General features: G+C 40.6%; 1 protein-coding gene across 4 annotated transcripts in view; it reads left to right on the forward strand.

Moving 5' to 3' along the window:
• LOC149538468 (uncharacterized) overlaps positions 1 to 19,774 on the forward strand; it is a 174,364-nt gene that overhangs the window by 107,172 nt on the left and 47,418 nt on the right. For 3 of the 4 annotated variants that reach the window (XM_089799794.1, XM_089799795.1, XM_089799796.1), the window contains exon 6: positions 16,807 to 16,873. In XM_089799794.1, the coding sequence (XP_089655920.1) occupies positions 16,807 to 16,873 (67 nt within the window). Of the gene's footprint in view, positions 1 to 16,806; positions 17,136 to 19,774 lie in introns of those variants that run through there. The other variant, XR_016356062.1, reaches the window with a different exon arrangement.

The raw sequence follows: 19,774 nt of genomic DNA on the forward strand, positions 1-19,774 counted from the left end.
GGGATTCTTTTGTAAATGCAAACACTACTACACCAAATCCTTTTTCATGCCCTTCAACAATTGTCAATGTATATGCAAATTGCCTTTGAAAAATTAAACCCAAAAATTCAAGGGGGAGTAATCATTGGATATAAATTGATTTTCAATGGAGTTGCAACAGTTGGACAGCATTTATAAGGTGAACTTGGACTGGGAGTCAGGGTCTATAAGGACATAACTTTGGAAGAGGCTTGAAATGGCTAGATTGCATGGGGAGAGTGAAGTGAAAATGGAAGATGTAAATATATTCAGGAGCATTCAATGCATCATTTCTTGCTTGTAGAGATGTGAGAGGAGAGGGTTCTAATAGAGAAAAGAGGAAGGCTGCTACTATTGATGGGTGAAATATGACAAAAAAATTATTAAATTTGTGTGTATGAGAGGTTATCGATAATTCTGTAACTAAATTCTTTTATGTCTATGCCATCTCATTTCATGTGGCTCTCTGGCCCCATTGTGGTGGTGCGAGTGTTGTGGACTATGTCATCACCTCTTCTTCCTTCATTCCCTCCATTCACAGTTTCACCATTTCTCGTCTCCCCTTTGCTGACCATGCTCTTCTTTGCATTGCTATCCGCGTCTCACTCCATTTTTCGCCTTCTCCCTAGTCCCCTCTCATCTCGCCTAACATTGCTTGCACCCCTACTCGCTTCCACTACCCCAAGGGAGATGCTGCGCTCTTCTCCTACCACCTTAGGAGACTTTTGACAACTGCTAGTTTTAGCGATTCATTTGTGGCCTCCGACATGCTTGATTTACTGGCTTTTTCTATTTGGGGGTCCAATCTCCTTTCTATCCCTCACCGCTCTCCTCCCTTTCTCATGTCTAAGCGTCAGAATACATGTCTTGTGAACCAATGGTTTGATGTTGATTGTAAAGCTTTCTATTGCTTTGTTCACTTAGCTTTTGATATTCAATCCCCTACCTTCACCCACTTGTGTTCCTCCTACCTCTGTTTTCTTCACCAAAAGAAATGTTCTTTGCCGCTTTTCAATGCAGATCCCTTTGCTCCACTCCTATCCAGAATTCCCAGATCTTTTGGTGGACCCTTTTCTCTCGCAGCCCCCCTCATCTTCCATCCTTGACTTTCACTCTCTGACCTCCCACACCACTATGCTTTATGACATTCCAGGGCAGCCACCTCTTCATTCCACTCCACCTCCCTTTTGTCATCTGTTCACCTCCTCCAGTATTTATGAGGCCATCAGATCCATGAGATGTAGTTGAGCGGCAGAGGAAGAAGGTTTCCAGGTAGAACTTTTCAAACTTGGTGCTTCGGTCCTTGGTTCCTATCTTCCTACACTCTTTAATAGAGTTGTTTGTACTGGATTTCCTGAGTCTTGGTTGCAACATGTGATTTACCCTATTCATAAGTCTGGGGCTGCTTTTGACCCTGGTAACTATAGGACTATCATGATCGGGCATACTTTTGCCAAACTTTATGCCATTGCTCTGAACACTATGCTGTCTAGGGAGCTTGATAGGAAAGGGTGTAGAGCAAGAGGTCAGGCTGGGTTTTGGGCGAACTACTAGATTATGGATCATGTCTTCAAATTACGGGCTATTATTGAGAAGGCTAGACACTGCTCCGAGAAGGTCTATTGCTGTTTTGTGGACTTTTGCAAGGCTTTTGATTCTATCCCTAGGATGCCCTTATTTCAGAAACTTAGAGAGATTGGGATTTCAGATATGCTGTTGATTGCTATTATGCATTTGTATGAGAAGGTGGTTGGTCGTTTTAGGACTCTAGAGGGCTTTTCTATTCTGATTCAGAGCACTATTGGGGTGAAGCAAGGTTGCCCCCTTTCTCCCACACTTTTTGGGTTATATATTGATGAGCTTGAGGATTTCCTTGCAAACTCCTTGTAGCCTGGGGATGGGTGCTATTTACATCCACGCACCTAGGTCAAAAACCCGAAGCACTCGGTGCGTGTACGCACTTGGTGCAAGTGCATCATGCACCCGAGTACCCCTGCCAGCTGAAATTGCGCCGCCGCACCTCGGCCGCACCGATCGAGCACCCAAGTGGGATGCGAGACCTAGGTGCGTGGCAGGTGCGGGGGTGCATGCGAGGTGCGGCCGACTGAATGGCCGAAATGGTTAAAAACAAAAACCTTTTTGCATTTATTTTTTGATTTTTTTTTTATGCATGCTAACCCTAATTGGGTGTGGTCCCATGTGATCTATTTGAAGGTTTAATAAGACCAGTAGACCTCATTTTCATTTTACCATTTCATTTCATTGTTTTGGAGCAGCAAGGAGCTAAGCGAGCAAATAAGTTTGGAGGAGTTTGTGAGAGCTTAGTGGGTGATTTTGCAAGGGATTACAAAATCAAGAGGAGCAAGAAGATTTGATTTGGCAAGTGTCTCCTCAAGTTCAAGCTAGGTTTTTTTTATTTTACAACTTTTTTTGGTTTAAGAAATCAATTTATAATTTTTAAATTTAGTATTTAGTTTTACTTTCAAGTTTCAACTTTAAGTTTTTGAATGTTTCATTCTTGAATCTTGTTGATAGTAGATAGTTGATCTGGGCCAGAGGATCCAACTCAAATTGATGAGGATGATGATGTAGTAGAAGCCAATGTAGGGCTAGTTGGTGTTCTTTTAGAGGATTAGGATCTTACCCACGAGGAGTCTAGTAATTCCAGTGATGAGGACTTCGGTATAGGGGATGATTAGAGAGCACTTGGGATGATTCCATTCTCATCATTGACATTTGTTCATTTTGTTGATTGTACTCACTTTGATATGGCTATGATACATTATTTCATTTCACTGCTTCATGCTACTCGGCTCATTGTCATCATGAGCATCTTTATGATATATGATATTCATATTTGAACAATGAATTTTGAATCTTGCATCTTGAACTAAGCTAATTTGTTAAATGGTCATTGGTAATGGTTATGAAGTTTCAAGTTTCAAGTTTGAACTTATGGTTTGTGAATCGCATTTCAATTTTCTCTACTCAACTATATTTGGTATGTTATATAATATAACATATATTGAAGTATCATTTCATAATTAGCATTTTTAGTCATATATATTATTATTTATGCTATGCAACCCCCTCCACCCCCCCCCTGCCGCCGCACCCTTGCCATTCCCCCACCATCCCCAAATTGAGGCCCTTTTTTTCCTGCACCCGAAACTCATCCCAACCTCCCTCCGCACCACACCCTTGCGCCGGTGTAACATTGTTTACATCAGGTCTTGATCTCCACTCTCCTATTTGCTGATGATGTTGTTCTCTTGGCTTCTTCTCTTGACAGTTTGCAAAGACTCCTTGATGATTTGTCTTCTTTTTGTGATCAGCGTTAGCTCGTGGTCAATCTGGCCAAGACTCGGGTCATGATCTTTAATTGTTTAAAGATCTCTCACCTTCATTTCTTCTTTCAAGGTTAGGTGGTTGAGATTACTTCTTCTTACATGTATCTAGGGGTGAAGTTCTCAGGACCACGCTTCAGCCTGAGACTGGCTATTCAGTCTAGAGTTAGTAAGGGCATGGGCTCTTTGTCCATGCTCGAGAGAGAGTGTTTCGGACACCATTTTTAGGACATTTCGTCCAAGTTGTCCCTCCTCGACTCCTTGGTTCGACCAATTGTTTTCTATGGCTCGATGGTTTGGGGAACTTCTCTTCTTGCTTCTGATTGGGCCTCTATTGAGCGTGTTCAGACATTGCTTTTACAACGTATCATCAGATGCCACAAACTCACCCCCACAACATTGTTTTGGTAGAGTTTGGAGCTCATCCTTTCAAACTCGTAGCCATTTTTGACTTTATCTGGTTTCTCCATCGGCTTCGAGGCTTTACGGATTCAGCGGTTGACCGAGAGATATATTCTCATTTGGCATATTGTTCTTCTATTACAGTTATGAGATCCGACACTAGCACTAGATCTCTCTATTGGTATGCTCAGGCCACCTCTCTCTTGAGTCTGATTGGGATCGAGATTGATCATTTCCCTCCTTACTAGTTTTCGTTGGATGCTCCTACTCACCTCCTTCCTTCATGTCAGGAGTTGAATGAGCATGTCAGACAAGATATCTATAGATAGGACATTATCACTACTTAGCGTAATCCTCCTGGTGGATTACGTCCGAAGATGGCCTTCTATGCTGAGCATTTTCTTGAGATTCAGAATGGTATTATTGTCCGCCCTGCTTATCTTTATCAGTGCTGGAGTCACACTTTGAGATTCTCTTTGGGCTCATTCAGAGTTGGCTCTCACCGTCTTCGGGTTTAGACTGATCACCATATGGTTAGAGAGGACCGTATTTGTCGACTGTGTATTTTAACAGAGGTGGAGCTTGAGACTCATTTTATATTTCACTGTCCCATCAACTATGAGATTAGAGGGAGATTTTACTGCCTATTCAGAGATTGCTTTTCTCTTTCAGCGTTCTTTAATTATATTGACCAGCGGTGCCTTGCACTTTACCTACAGGAGGCCACCCAACTCCGTGAACATATCCTGCAGTCACTCATACCTCAGGGCCATATTTCATTCAGACTAGCTCATCACCGCCTTTTTCTCTCCCCTGTCTTCTCCACAGGGCACGAAAAGGCCATCCAACACTATTTACTCCAGATCGGTCCGACACTGTACCAGTCTTTCCAGGTAGCGACACCCATCTAGTGGTTCCCGACGTGGATCAAAGACTCCTGATTGTTCACGGTTCTACCCTTCTTTGGCTGATTTCTTTGCACCAAGGAAGGATCCTTAATACTTACATTGGTTTTTCTGGTTGTGTGTCTATTTTATTTCTTCTCAGACACTGTTTGGTGCACCTGCTTTGGTCAGCTCTTTTGTTTGTATGCTTAGTCCCATAAACCCTTGTGGTTTTTTGTTGGACATTAATATTATTATCTTATCTTATCTTATCTCCACTATTCAAAGATAAGGAAAACAAACACAATTGGATTTTTTTATTCCTCCATAGAGATCTAAGATTATGCATCCACCCTCAACAAACAATATTTGAAAGTGAAATTATTGATGGAGGACATGAAACAAACATGGATTAGTATAAGTTGCTCCATTTTCATAGGTGGGTTGATAGATATTCGCGATTTGACTACTAATTAATATTGTTGTTACATGTTTAGCTGGCCCCTAGTTTCTAGAACTATTGATTGTGCTAGGTTGTAGAATTTCAAATCTTGAAGGAGGCCATAGATGAGATTGATCCTCTCAATGTTGTGCAAATTGTAATTAATTTAGCTCTTATTTATAAGCTTGTTGGTTTGATTGTTGCGAACTCTCACAAACATATTTGTTGGACCCCAGTGTTTATGCATTGAAAAACATTAGGAAAATAAATTGTGTGAAGATAGAAGTGGCTGAAACTAGAGATATAAAAATGTTTAGAAGTAACCACCAAATATCAGTTGTATTTCTTAGGATTTTTTAAAGAAGCCATTTTTCAAGCAAGTGAAAACTAGATATGCTAACCTTTATTTTTTCTAAAGAGAATGTAGGAGGTTTTGAGGAGGTTTTAAAATATATGGTAGGTTTTAATGTGAAAAGTTGAGCTAAATCAAACTCGTAAGGGAACAAGGTTAGAGAAAAGGTACTTGATGCTTGGTGATGCACTATGAGGCAAGTAATTCAATATTTTTGCTAAATTACTTTTATTTTTAAAATATATTTTGTTATATCAATTTGATAAATTTTAACATTCAATTTTACTTTTTGTTTAAAAAATATTGTTCATTAATATTTAAATGAAGCTCCCAAATATATTTGCTCTATTATACCACTAATTGTGAAGGTAATCAAGTATGCTAGTATAAAATCTCGTATCCATGGAGAGATTTATGAGATGCTTGCAAACATACTTCACTATATGAGACAAGCAATTTGTGTTAGAGAGCTTGAATTATATTTCCGTGATGAGTATGTTAGGCCTACAATGAACACCCTACTTCATATGTTTTCCTATGCCCTTAACCCTAGGTGGTATGCACCTAGACTATAGAGGTTCTGCTGCTGCTGAAATGAGGGGTTAACAAATGCCCTCCAACAGATCTATAAAACTGAGGTTATAGGAAGACTTTGAGAGAAGTGGACTTAATTCTTCATCAGGGTCTTACATTCAACAAATTAGAGGCTACACTGTATAGGGACATCTTTTCTCAAAAAGATTTAGTTGAATGGTGGACATCGCATGGGAAGTACACACTAAAGACAAGGCTGTTTGTCATTCACCAACTCTTATAGTTTGCTAGTTATTTTGTTGTAAAGAGTCACTAATCTACCTACAACTTTATGTACTTGGTCAAGAGGAATAAGCATACCTATAGATCAGCAAAGAAGCTAGCTTCAATTCATAGTGCGTTGCGACTTTACAATTGAAATACTTTTGAATATCAACTCCAGCTGTATGTTGGAATGTTGATCGTGAAGGTATTAGATAGATTGGCTAGGAGGTGCAGCCAGGATTGGTTAGGATTCCATTTGATGAGTCATAACTTGATATACATAACGCATTAGAGTCAGAAACCTCTTTTGATATTGATATCCCAAATGAAGCATGCTTAAGCATTTTCGTTTTGATATCAAACAATGAAACATTGAAATCAAACATTTGCATTGTTTTTCTGCTCTATATCAATGAACATGCTTTCCGCTATTCCTTTTGACACATGTATGAATCATGAATGCTTGAACTTAAATTTTGATGTCATGTATGGCCAAACATAACTGTGTGTGTGTTTGTTCCCCCATACTGCCACCCCAAAGTTGTGTCCCGACTCCCAACCAACACCCAAAATGCAATGGAACAAAGATCATGACTAGTAGCCTTAAAGCAAAAGACATGATCTTTAATGACTAATAACAATCAATTATTAGGTTGTAATGTCCCCAATTTTGAGTTGACAGAGTTGATGGGTTCAGTCTATCATTGGGTCCTTCTAGGCTGATATTGGTGTTTAGAGGACCTTGTTGTGGAGTTATTAGGTTCTCCAATGGCCAAAGGTGAGTTTTGGCTTCGTTTTGAGGGACTTACCAACAATTGGTTCCAATGAGATCAGATGAGTTAGAGGAGTTAAGTGATGCTCTCAGTTTTTATCTCTGGATTTTGGTTTGGGCTCTAAGAGTCTTGGAGATTGCATCTATTTTTAGTAAGTCACCCCATCAAGTTCATTCATCATCTTTCATCATCAGGATCACCCATGTGTTGTTAGATATCAAATTTGATGCTTCTCTAGTCATTTTCGCAAGATGGGTGATTAATTATTATTTAATTAAATAGACAAAGGTTGCTATTTTTGCTGCTATTGTATATTAACCACCTTAATGTTGTCAGTCGACTGGATGATTCCGGCGGTGTTTCTGTAGCCGACGGATTGGCTGTCGTCGGTGTTTTGTATTTTGTAGCTGACAGGTAAATAGTTTGTAGCGGATGTAATATTGTGGCCGACGGACTCCTTCGGGAAGGTTCGGCGGTAGTATTTATATCCCGTCTGGGATCATTGTAAGGCATCAATCATCTACTATTACGGATATTATGAAGCATAATGTATGTTTGGCATATGCGAATATAATTCTGCTGTTCGTGTTCATGTTACATTGTCTGTATGTGTTGAATTCTTTACCAGTACGATAAACATTTGGCGCTGTTGCCCGATGGGCCTGGTACGCAGGCAGGCGGATATGAATTAAATGCTGAATCAGTTGAACAAAGATAAGAATAAGCTGAAGGAAAAAGATGACACACGCATTGCGCAGGAAAATTTAATTCTGGTTCAGCAGACAGAGCATCGAAGGAGATTTCAGAAGATTGCCGACGGAAACAAGAGCGCAGAAAGATTGTTGAAGGAGACTCGACAACGGCTTGATTTGGTGGAAGAAGCGAGGGAGGAGTTTTTGAACCTGCATACGCCACGGGAAGAGAATCTTGACGGAAGGAGATCGACTCGCACGGCTCGGAGTGCCAAAGGAGCATGAGCATGGAGTGACCTCTTCGTCCGAGATATACTTCCGAAACGAACAGCTTCGGTTGACGAACCCTCTTCTTCACCAAATAGCACGGAAGTCGAAAACAACGCGAGTATTGAAAACAACGCGGGTGTGCAGAACAACGCGGGTGTGCAGAGCAGCACGGGTGTTCAAAACCATAGTTCCAAGAATCACGGCGATTCATGCGATTCACGCGATTTGGCGATTCGATTCAAGCCAAACGATTTTTTGTGAATCGGTGAATCGAATCAGCGATAAAGGGTTTATGAAATAAGTTACTCACTAAATTTCAAGGGTTTTTTAAATTTTCCGATTCATGGCCGATTCGATTCCGATTCATGGCCGATTCACGATTTGATTCGGCCTTGCCAATTTCGATCCGATTTCGATTCTTGTTACTTTGTTCAAAACAACTCGAGTGTTTGAAATAGCGCAGGTGTGCAGAACAGCGCGGGAGCTCTAAACAGTGCGGGTGCTCAAAACAGCGCGGGAGTGCAAAACAGCGCAGATACACAACAAAACCCTCAACATACAGTGATAAAGGCAGGTCTGAAGGAAAAGTTGCCTAAATTTGATGGTGATGAAGCAGCTGATCCCATTCGACATTGTAAAACATGTGAAACCATCTCGAGGGCAAATGGCATAACGGATTCAAATGAATGGATCCGACAATTTCCCGCTACCCTACGGGGTGTTGCGATTGATTGGTTTAATGATACTGATCCACAAAAGTTAAACAGTTGGGATAACATTAAGAAGGAGTTCATTGCAGAATTTCAACTTTTGCGTGACGATAATGAAATTGTAGCGGAGATATTCAATACCAAACAAAAGAAGAATGAAACAGTACGGGTCTTCGCCAGGAGGTTGAAGGACTTAATCAGTAAAATGGAGAATAAACCGGCAGATGGGCTCCAGAAAAGATGGTTCATTGAAGGCCTTCACCCGAAGCTGTGGAAAAAGATGAAGATCGTGCCACCATCGACATACATTGAAGCGTACAATCGAGCAATGAATGTCGAAAGTGACCAGAAAACAAAGAAGAAGAAGAAGACCAGCTCATCGGATTTAGATGACGATGAGCCTTCAGGAGAAGATAGCAGCCATCATGACGAGGGAAGCAACAAGAAGGTCCGTGCCCTCCAGAAGGACATGCTTCGGATGATAAAAGAGTTCAAAAACATGAGCAAGGAGACTAAGGGCAATGACCTATGGTGTACAGAGTGCAAGAAAGAAGGCCATACCAAGTGATCATGCCCGAAAGATCAATTTTGTGAGATTTGCCAAATTATGGGACACCTGGTAAAGGAATGCCCTTTCAATTTGAAAACAAGAACACTGTAGCAAGTATTCCTGACATAGGAGGCATCCCCGTCCGGAGGGAACGGGAACACAAGTACAGAAGGTGCCACATCAGGTGGATACAGAAATAACCAGCGCGGTCAAAACCACAATGGCAATAACAACAATAGCAACAACAACAATAATGGTGGAAGGAGTCGAATTCAGTACGATGCGAATGGTCAGCCAATTGTTCAATGCCGCACATGCAATCTGTGGGGTCACTTCGCCCAAGAGTGCACAATGGCGAACACACCGAAGTTGCTATGCCGATGGTGTGGACCTGGCGATCATGACGATGCTAAGTGCCCGAAGTCCGAAGTCAACTTGATTACTGTCGGGATGGATGAGGAAGAAGTTCTGGCAATCACTTGAAAGCAGGCGAAGCTATACCCTGACCCAGCGAAAGAAAAGAAGAGACTGGAGGAAGCACGGGCAGAGATCCAGAAAGCAACACAGGCAGAAACGACACACTTGAAGGACACGCCAAGTACTTCCGTACGGAACTGTGCAGAACCGAACATTGTACGGCAAATATTGCAAGTTGAGATAACCGTCAGGATAAATGATCTGTTGCTCACTATGCCTCAACTCCGTACGGCCCTCACAAATATAGTTCCGAGTGCTAAGCAACCCGTAGAGCAAGACAAGGAGAAACAGGGGGGTACAAGTGCAGAAGACCCGATGTTGTTTGCTCTTTCATCCGGGCGCTATCCAGCGGTTGTTGAAATGGGCATTCTCGGGACTGCGCTAACGGACACGATCGTGGATGGAGGATCCGGTGTCAATGTGCTACCAGAGGATACTATTGTGCCCACCTACCTTCCAGCTGTTAATAGCCGATCAACATGGAATCAAGCCATTGGGAATACTCATAGCGCAACCCGTGACAATTGGAACACAACCATTCCTGTTGGACTTCGTTGTGATTCCTTTAAGGCGGAAAGGGTACGATGCTATTCTGGGTCGGGGGTGGCTGATACAAGCAAAAGCAAAGCACGATTGGAAGAAAAATACTTTATCACTCGAAAGCAAAGGCCGCAAGTATGTCATCGATCTGTACACTCAGATGGTCGGGGAAGAAGCCTTATCGTCAGATTTTGAAGGAGAAGAGGATGAAAAGGGGCAAAGTATGGAACCAGATCAGGAGGGAGTTCTACGACTGGAAGGAGATGACGTTTTGGATTCAGTAAATGGTCTTTACCATTGGCAGATAGAGGATTATGAATTGTTTCCAACCTGCAACGTACTGACAATAGAAGAACACAATATTGATGAATTTCCAAAGGAGTTCACTGAAATGAAGGAAGGGGATGCGTCACTCGATGTGACCTCGGCACATAAGTTGACTAAAGGGGAACCCTTCAAATACAATGAAGTCGTGTTGCAGACCATGAATTTGGGAGACGAAGCGGAACCACGAAACATACTGGTGGGAGACAACTGGGACCCAGTACTAAAAACAACAACATTCAAGATATTTTTAGAGTATAAGGATGTCTTTGCATGGACGTACAAGAACCTAAAGGGCATATCGCCGGAATTGTGTGTGCACCGCATTCAATTGATTGAAGGAGCAATACCCGTACGAAAGAGGCCCTACAGAATGAACAAAAATTATGTGGCCTGGGTTACGGAGGAAATCAATCGGATGCTAGAGGCCGACATTATTTTCAATGTGCAAATCAGTGAATGGGTATCCTCGATAGTGATCTCACTAAAGGAGGACTCCATTCAGATCCGAATATGTGTTGATTTCCGATGCCTAAATGCAGTCACCATCAAGGATCCGTTCCCGATCCCATTCACGAACATCCCGGAGGAGGTAGCGGGACACGAGATCTACTCATTTATGGATGGTTTTTTCGGCTACAATCATATTTCAATCGCAGAGGAGGATAAACTGAAGACGACATTTGTCGTAGAAGATGGGGTGTATGCCTATAATCGGATGCCGTTCGGTCTGTGCAATGCGCCTGCGACATTTTAGCGGATCATACTACACATTTTTGATAAGATGCCCGTCGAAAACTTTGAGGCATTTTTGGATGATTGGTCAGTATTCAGTGCGGAGGACAAACATCTGGCAGCATTAAGCGAGTGTATGGAAAGGTGCCGTTGTGCGCGCTTGGCCCTGAACCCAAAGAAGTGCAGATTTATGGTTCCACACGGAAGGTTGCTCGGACACATAGTCTGTAAGGAGGGATTGAAGACAGATCCGGACAAAGTGCAAGTTATATTGGAGATGCAGCCGTCCACCAATGTGACAGAGGTAAAATCTTTCCTTGGGCATATAGGGTATTATAGGCGTTTCATCAAAATTTTTGCCAAGATAGCATATCCGTTGGATAGGTTAACTTGCAAGACAGAATCGTTTCAATGGGAGAAGGAACAGGATGAAGCATTTGAAGGACTCAAGGTACGATTGGCTACAACACCTATTTTGGCATACCCAGATTGGAATAAGGAGTTTCATGTGCATGTTGATACATCGAACTATGCGATCGGAGCAACTCTCGCGCAAACAGGAAGCCATGGGTTGGATCACCCGATCTACTTCGCCAGTCGGTTGCTATCAAAAGCTGAACAAAATTATAGTACAACCGAACGGAAAGCATTGGGGATGGTCTATGCTGTGTAGAAATTCAGACATTACTTGCTGGCTACTCCATTTGTGTTCTATGTCGATCATCAGGCCCTGTTGTATATGATCAACAAACCAGTCATTCAAGGAAGAATCAGCCGATGGTTACTCCTGTTGCAGGAGTTTACCTTCAAGATCATTGTACGGCCAAGAAAGAAACATGTAAGCGCAGATCATTTGTCACATATCAGAACAGGAGAATTGACAGACGGTGTAAATGATGACTTTCCTGATGCACAGTTGTTTCAGATTGCTGCACTATCGGAGTGGTATACAAGCATCGGCGAATACTTGTCGATGGGACAATTTCCAAATACCATGCCACCGAATGAAAGACGGAAGTTGGTGTTACGGAGCGGAACATTTCAGTTGATTAATGGATTGTTGTATAAAATGGGACCCGACCAGATCCTGAGGTGTTGTGTCCTGGAGGAAGAAATTCCACGGGTACTGAAGGAAGCACATGAAGGACCGGCAGGAGGACACATGGGGCCGGACACAACTGCACGAAAGATACTTCTAGCAGGATTATGGTGGCCAACAGTATACCATGATGCCAGGGAATGGGTTGTTGCATGCGATACATGTCAGCGAGCTAGAAAACCTTTGAAAAGAGATTTCATGCCTCTGAATCCTTCTCATGCTCAGGAGCTCTTTGAACGATGGGGTTTAGACTTCATAGGACCTCTGAAGACAAGCAGAACCAGAATGTGCTGTTACATTGTTGTCGCGATGGAATACTTGACTAAATGGGTGGAGGCGCGTGCACTACCGGACAACTTAGCGGTAAGTACAACAAAGTTTATTTATGAACAAATAATTACCAGGTATGGCATTCCGTTACAATTAACAAGTGATAGAGGTGGACATTTTGTAAATCATGTGATTCGACTGCTTACCACGGAGTTCAAAATTTATCATTCGCTATCAAGTCCATACTACCCAAGGGCAAACGGACAGGCTGAAGCTACCAATAAAATCCTGGTATCAATTATATACAAATCCTGTGCAGTCAAAGGGGAGGATTGGGAGGAGAAATTACCTTCTGCTCTGTGGGCTTACCGCACGACGTATAAAGTTACAACAGGACACACGCCGTTTCAACTGATGTTCGGACAGGAGGCCGTAGTACCAGCGGAATTTATGATACCTAGCCTGCGGATAGTACTAGAAAGCAAGTTGGGCGACATGGAGAGCTTAAGAGAGCGGCTGTATAAACTGAACAAGTTGGAGAAGCGATTATTAGTACAGTGGGCAACTGAAGTAACGCAGAATAGGCGAAAGCCATGGCACGATAAGCACCTGAAGCTAAACAGGTTTCAGCCCGGACAGTGGGTATTGAAATATGACGGCCGGAATGAGATCAAACCGGGCAAGTTCAAAATTAAGTGGGTCGGGCCATATCAGATCCGGGAAGTAGGGGACAATGGAGCAATAAAATTGTGGACTTTGGATGGACAGGAAGTGCCTCAGGCGGTGAATGGCTCGAAGTTGAAGATATACCAGGGCCGGAAGACTTCTACATCACAGAATGGCCTTTGGGAGACCCCTTCGTCATTACAGACCGACGGTGATGACGGTCGAAGGGAAAATTGACTTTGCTATTCATTCGGAAAAAAAAAAAAAGGAAAAGTACCGTATGGTTTTCAAGAAAAAGTGCCGTACGGTTTCATATTTGAAGAGAAAAGTACCATACTGTTCCATATTTGAAGTAAAAACACCATACGGTTTCATATTTGAAGGGGAGAATACCGTACGGGTTCCATAGTTGAAGGGAAAAGTAGTACCGTACGGTTTTCCATATTTGAAGGCTGGTGTACGGCTTTGGTATGGCTTTTAAGACAATTTCATATTTGTAGTATGGTTTTTAAGACATTGTACGGTTTTCATATTTGAAGTACGGTTTTTAAGACAATGTACGGTTTTCATATTTGAAGGGTTGGTGTACGGCTTTTTTTTTGCAGTGTACGGTTTTTTAAGAGTTGCATATTGTAACATTGGGACCACCGTACGGATTTTAATAGCCTGAGAAGGTTAACGTACAGAATTTGGAGCCAAATTTTGTTAATTTCCATCGTACAGATTTTGAAGACTTGGTGGGATATTGCAGTATGGCTTTTCCAGAAGATTGAAATAGTGAAGACACCTTCAGAATTGTTTCATCAAAACCCGTGTGTGTGGCAGCTCCAAGAAGGAGGCATCCATATGCAATCAACAGATAGTGTCAAGTTTGAAGCCGTACGGATTTCATCATAGAAGGGTCAAGTTACCATATGCACCTCTGTAGGGCACTATACGACTTGTTAAATCATTACCCATACAGAAGATTTCCAGCATTTCAAGCGTACGGATTCCTTGTGAAGAGCAGGGTATGGATTTCACTATACGGATTATTGAATGCAAGGTTCTGAAGGTTGAAGTACGGAATTCAACAGTAAACAAGGCGGTTTTTGCAGTATATCACTTCTAGTCGGATTTAGCCTACTATGGTCCCTATACGGTTGATTAGTGAAGGGCATTGAAAATACCACCGTACGGATTTGGGGAGGGAAACTGTTGTACGGAATTGTGGTCTTCTAGTGGTACGGCTTTGTTATTTGATTTTCCTTCTAACTTTTTTCAGAGTACGGATTGTTATTCCAAAGGTTGCAATTCACCGTACATGTTTGGAAGAATTCTCCACCGTACATGTTTGGAGTGACACTCCGATGATGAAGCTGGCACATGAGATCGTGGGACTGTACAAAGAGGTTTACTATGCTCGGCAGCGTGTGGAGGCGGATAGGGCAGCAGACAGTGTTGCAGCTCAGAGATCTCTAGCGGTTGAGAAAGAGGCAAGAGAAAAGTTAGCCACTGATTTGGCCGACAAACAGGCAGCATGGGCAGCAAAGCGGGCAACACTATTGAAGGATATGGCAGCAATGGTATAGGAGAAGGACGCGGCTATTTGGGATAAAGATGCGGCAGAGCATGAATTGCAGTTGGTCAAGAGACAGGCTATGGATGCTGCGCTTCTACTGAAGGAGGCCGTAGAGGTTAATTCACAAATTCAGACAGATCTGTGCATCCGGACTGACCAGGTGTATGAGTTACGTCGTCAACAACACTCTTCTGGGACACCTCCTTCTTCTCTCTAGTATTTATTTTATTGTTTGTGGGTTGTCTCCTAATTTTGCTAGTCATCAGGAGACAACTTTTCTTTTTGGGGGGGATGATGTCGTCGGTAGAAATTGTGTATCAGCCGACAGCACCCTTCGGAAAAGTTTTTGTATTAGCCGATGAGTACCTTCGGGAAAGTTCTTGTTATATAGCCGACGAGAAAATAGTTTGTAGCGGACATAATGTATCTGGCTGACGGATACCTTTGGGAAGGTTCCTCGGAAAGTATTTATAACCCCTTCGGGAAGCATTGTAATCATGCTATCGGAACCTAATGTAATATCTTGGCATATGCGAATAAAAAGAAGAGTTCTGCTGGTTGAGTTCGTGTTCATTATCTGTGTGCAATTCTTAATTAACCTATGCGGTAAACAAATGTCAAAGCTCGTTGGGACCAGGTTGGAAAGTTTTAGATCTTGGGCACAAGAAACAATGACCTTGTGTGTCAGAATATCATGATATTGATGAAAAGGTCATTTTCGGAGCCAAAGGGAGTTGATAAATTACATTATTCAAATATGTGCCTAAGTATAAAACAAAGGGGATTTAAGCGAAAAGTGTATATAGTATTCATGAAGCTCTTCGGTGTTTTGTGTGTGGATGAAGCCACACTTCATTTAATGTTATAAAAAGAATTTCCGTAGGAAGAGTCATCATTCCTTTGCCATTTGATTTTATTACATTTTGTCATCTGTTGAGGATTTCAACAATGGTTTCTTGTGAGGTGATTCCTCCATCTACTGTTACACTTTGAGCCATTGAAATATATGATGAATTGAACTCTGATTTCAGAGGTTTAATTATGTGATAAGGATTGAAAATTTGGTGTTGTATACCAAACTGTCCATTAGTCTGCTGCTATTACATCAGGGTTTAGATGCCACAGTTTAGCCTTCATTTCTGTGTGAATTTGCTGTTATTTTGAGGGCAGTTGATAGTTGCAATCAGGTGTTACTGGTCTGCAATAACATTCCCACCTTGTGCAGCCAGTTTGAGGGAATTATCAGGGGTTATCATGAGTCATTGTGGAGCTGCGGCTGCTTATTTTGGAGCTGTACTTGGGAGTTATTTATCTTTATAGTATAACATTTCTTGGGTAGCCAGTATTGAGAGGTAGCATGGGAGTTTATTACAGCAGTGTTGCATACTGGGAAGCTGTGATCTGTTATTGCTAAGCAGCATTTTCATACAAGCCTTGGCGTGGAGTTTGGTGAGGTTTGACTGCAATATACATTGGATGCCAACAACAATTCAGGCTCCTAATTTTAATTACTTTGCATAAGTATTGACTGTAATAATCTGCAAGTGTTATAATTGCAAATCAATAAATTTATCCTGACTTTTATAGTAGTTCTTTACTGGCTATTTGTTACAACATTCTTATATTCTGAAAATACCAAAAAACACATTTCTCAAAAAAACTTATAAATTGCAAGAACAACTGAAACTCTTCAGCATAATTTTATGGCGAGCCAGCAGGGCTCTTTATGTAGGTCCCTCTCGTATTTGTTATTAAGGAATATAAGCCAATTGATACTAACTACATTTTCTGTTCACAAATATGTTATTTTGACAGGTCATTGACATCAACTGCAGATTTTCTTTTGAATAAAAATTGAATAATGTTCACTAAATAGTAATTTTATCCTTGGTGCAGGTTTTAGACATTCTGAAAGATGCTTGTGATTCATTACTTGATGAGATTGTTGAGAATCACTTTAAAGGTATTTCTGTAGGTTCTTGATGAAAGCTGCGCTATTGTTCTTTTACTATACGGTGACACATTGCTTATCTATTAGAGACCGTTCAGTGGAAGATGATTGGAAATCTTTTTGTCTTGTTGGTTGAAATTTTCCATTACTTGGAAGAAAAAATTAAGGTTATATATTCCAATTTGTGATATTACTATTTTTCACAGATTCCATAAAGATTTGATTAAATGTGCTATTGTTTCTATATGTTAGTTACAGACTATTATATTTGTCATGTGAAGTGTTCTCTTGGACAATTCTTGCTTGCCATTTCTCTTTGCTGAATATTTGGTTATATCTATTAATTTTAAATCAAATAATGTGAACTTTAGTTATCTTTTGCAAAAGCATTGAGATTCAAAATGTGTTTAAATTCAACAAGAACCTTTTCATGATCGGATAACAAAATGGATTGAACTTGCTTCCTTACCAAGTCCCAGATGTTAATTAGACATTTCAAAACTCACCACTTTGATATCAAGAAACTATTTTGTGATAGCTTCCCACTATCCAAAATAAGTATCTTTAAATTTTCATCAACAGGAAGATTCTTATATGTTTATATAGAAAGGGCATGCATGGTTATGAAGTTAAATGCATTCACTGCATTTGACAAGTCTCCCTGTTTGAGTAGGCAACTTTCATTCTTTGTGCAGCCCTCACCTCCGTTGAAATATCTGACCTCTAAGAAAAATTATAGCCAAATCAAGCTATATTTATATTAAATTTAATTACAAATAGTAATGGCATGCTGCCTCTGCCAGATAAATTCAAATAGAGTTACTGTTGTACGCAGTTCCAATATATGATCTGGTATTAAGAATTTTTCATAATTTACTTGACATTTTTCAAGATGACTTGAATCAGTTTTTTAGGTTACACGGAAGTTGTTATAAGGACTACCATGCTGGCAAAGTTAACCCTAATATTACTTTGGAGTTTGAACACATAAACTTGTTCTAAAAGAGTATTTTTATGATCATTCTGTGTGTGAGGTGTAGCCCTTTGGGACCAGTCAATCAACTACAAGAGATGTGCTTGAGATCTTGCCACAAGTTGTTTCATGTGTTACCTTAATATTGGTCATAAGTGATGGCTCTGCTGTCTACCATTCTAAGAATGTTCCTGCAATTTGGGTATAAATATATTGAAATAAAAGAGCAGCCAAATGAATTAACAATTAGATTATGAAGATCAAAATAACAAACAGTTAGGGACACACAACACTGAATTTATAGTGGTTCAACATAAAGGCTACATCCACTTTGAAGTAGAGGAGAACACTTCATCATATCTCTGTCTTATCATGCATACAACACCTCTGTATTGTCAGCTAAATGCATTGCCAAGGCCCAATACAATATGCAATGATCACTATATAAAGTCTCCAAAGAATTCAAGGCAGCAGATGGAGGGAAAAGAATTGGAAGATAAAGAGACTCTTAGATTTCCTTCAACTACAAAACAATCTCCCACTTGAAGTCCAATCCAACCAGCCATGATATTCCGAACAATGATATCCCTTGCTTTTTACTCTTAATCTCACATTGTAACCAGCCTCAGAGAAGTCATGTAAGAGGTTAGTTTCTCATAATCTTGTTCAAGAACCCTTTAGATCAGTGTTACACTACTTGTTGAGGACAAGGGGATGGGGGACATTGAGATAGGTTTCCGGGATGGGGGGACAAAGGGCCTAAGTTTGGGGATGACAAGGGGACAATAGTTGGGGGCAACTAGGGGCGGTGCTATATACACTATATACTATACATATGGTACTTGAAATGTTAGTTACGAAATGATGTATAAGAAGTAAAATTGCGAATGGAAATATTAAATAGTAAATATAGATACTTGAACATTGAAAATCAATAGAATATTAGAATACTAAATAAATTTCAATTTGAGAAATGAAATTGTCGAATCAGCGAATGGAAGGTTTCTATTATATAAAAAATACCAAAAAGATGATAACAATTGTTAAAACTAGAGCCCAAAAAATCATAAAAATATCCAGCAATAAGAAAGAGAGAAAACTGAAACAAAGAACACCAGAATTATCTTGGGAAAACCCTTTGAGAATGAAAGGAAAAACCCAACCACACAACACAAATATATTTTTATTGATAATGAAATGTTCAAGTGTACAATGTCCTTTTATGAGGTGAATATATAATAATAGGAGAGACTCTTCACATTATAATAGAAGGTCTCTTGAGATTCCCATAACTCCTATAATTAATTACAACTCATTGCATATTCATGCCTCAATGCATGTGAATGACACCTGTCTTTTACATTTTAAACATAAGTGTCCTTTTCAACTGAACGTAACAATAACGGTAATAACATTCATATTTCCAGAGATAAAGATCTCTATCGCAGCTACCATCTTCAGCACTCCCTCTTAGCCAGAGAGATCTTTAGTTGAACAATCACACAAGACTGCAACCAAAATGTTAATGACAAGATCTCATTCCACATATCCTATAAGATTCATGAAAACCTGTAACAATCAATCACATTCATGGAATCACTCAACATGAAGACATGTAACAATTACTAATTGTTAATAATCATGGAATCACTCAACATGAAAACCTGTAACCATGAAATCACTCAACATGGTAGATTGTTAATAATCATGGAATCACTCAACATGATAACATGTAACAATTACTCATGGAATCACTCAACATGACAGATTTGTAAGACTCATAGCTAAGCCTTTAATCATGGAATCTCTCAACATGACATCCAACTCCCATCACATAATCTCTCAACGTGATGACATCATGGACTCTCTCAACATGATGTTCACTATCGCATGGTGAAAGAGTTATCATGGCTGATCTAACAATCTCATTGTTGATTTCA

Source organism: Cupressus sempervirens, chromosome 9, assembly GCF_028749045.1.
Source record: "Cupressus sempervirens isolate cs-2001-9-10 chromosome 9, ASM2874904v1, whole genome shotgun sequence".
NCBI classification, from domain to species: Eukaryota; Viridiplantae; Streptophyta; class Pinopsida; order Cupressales; family Cupressaceae; genus Cupressus; species Cupressus sempervirens.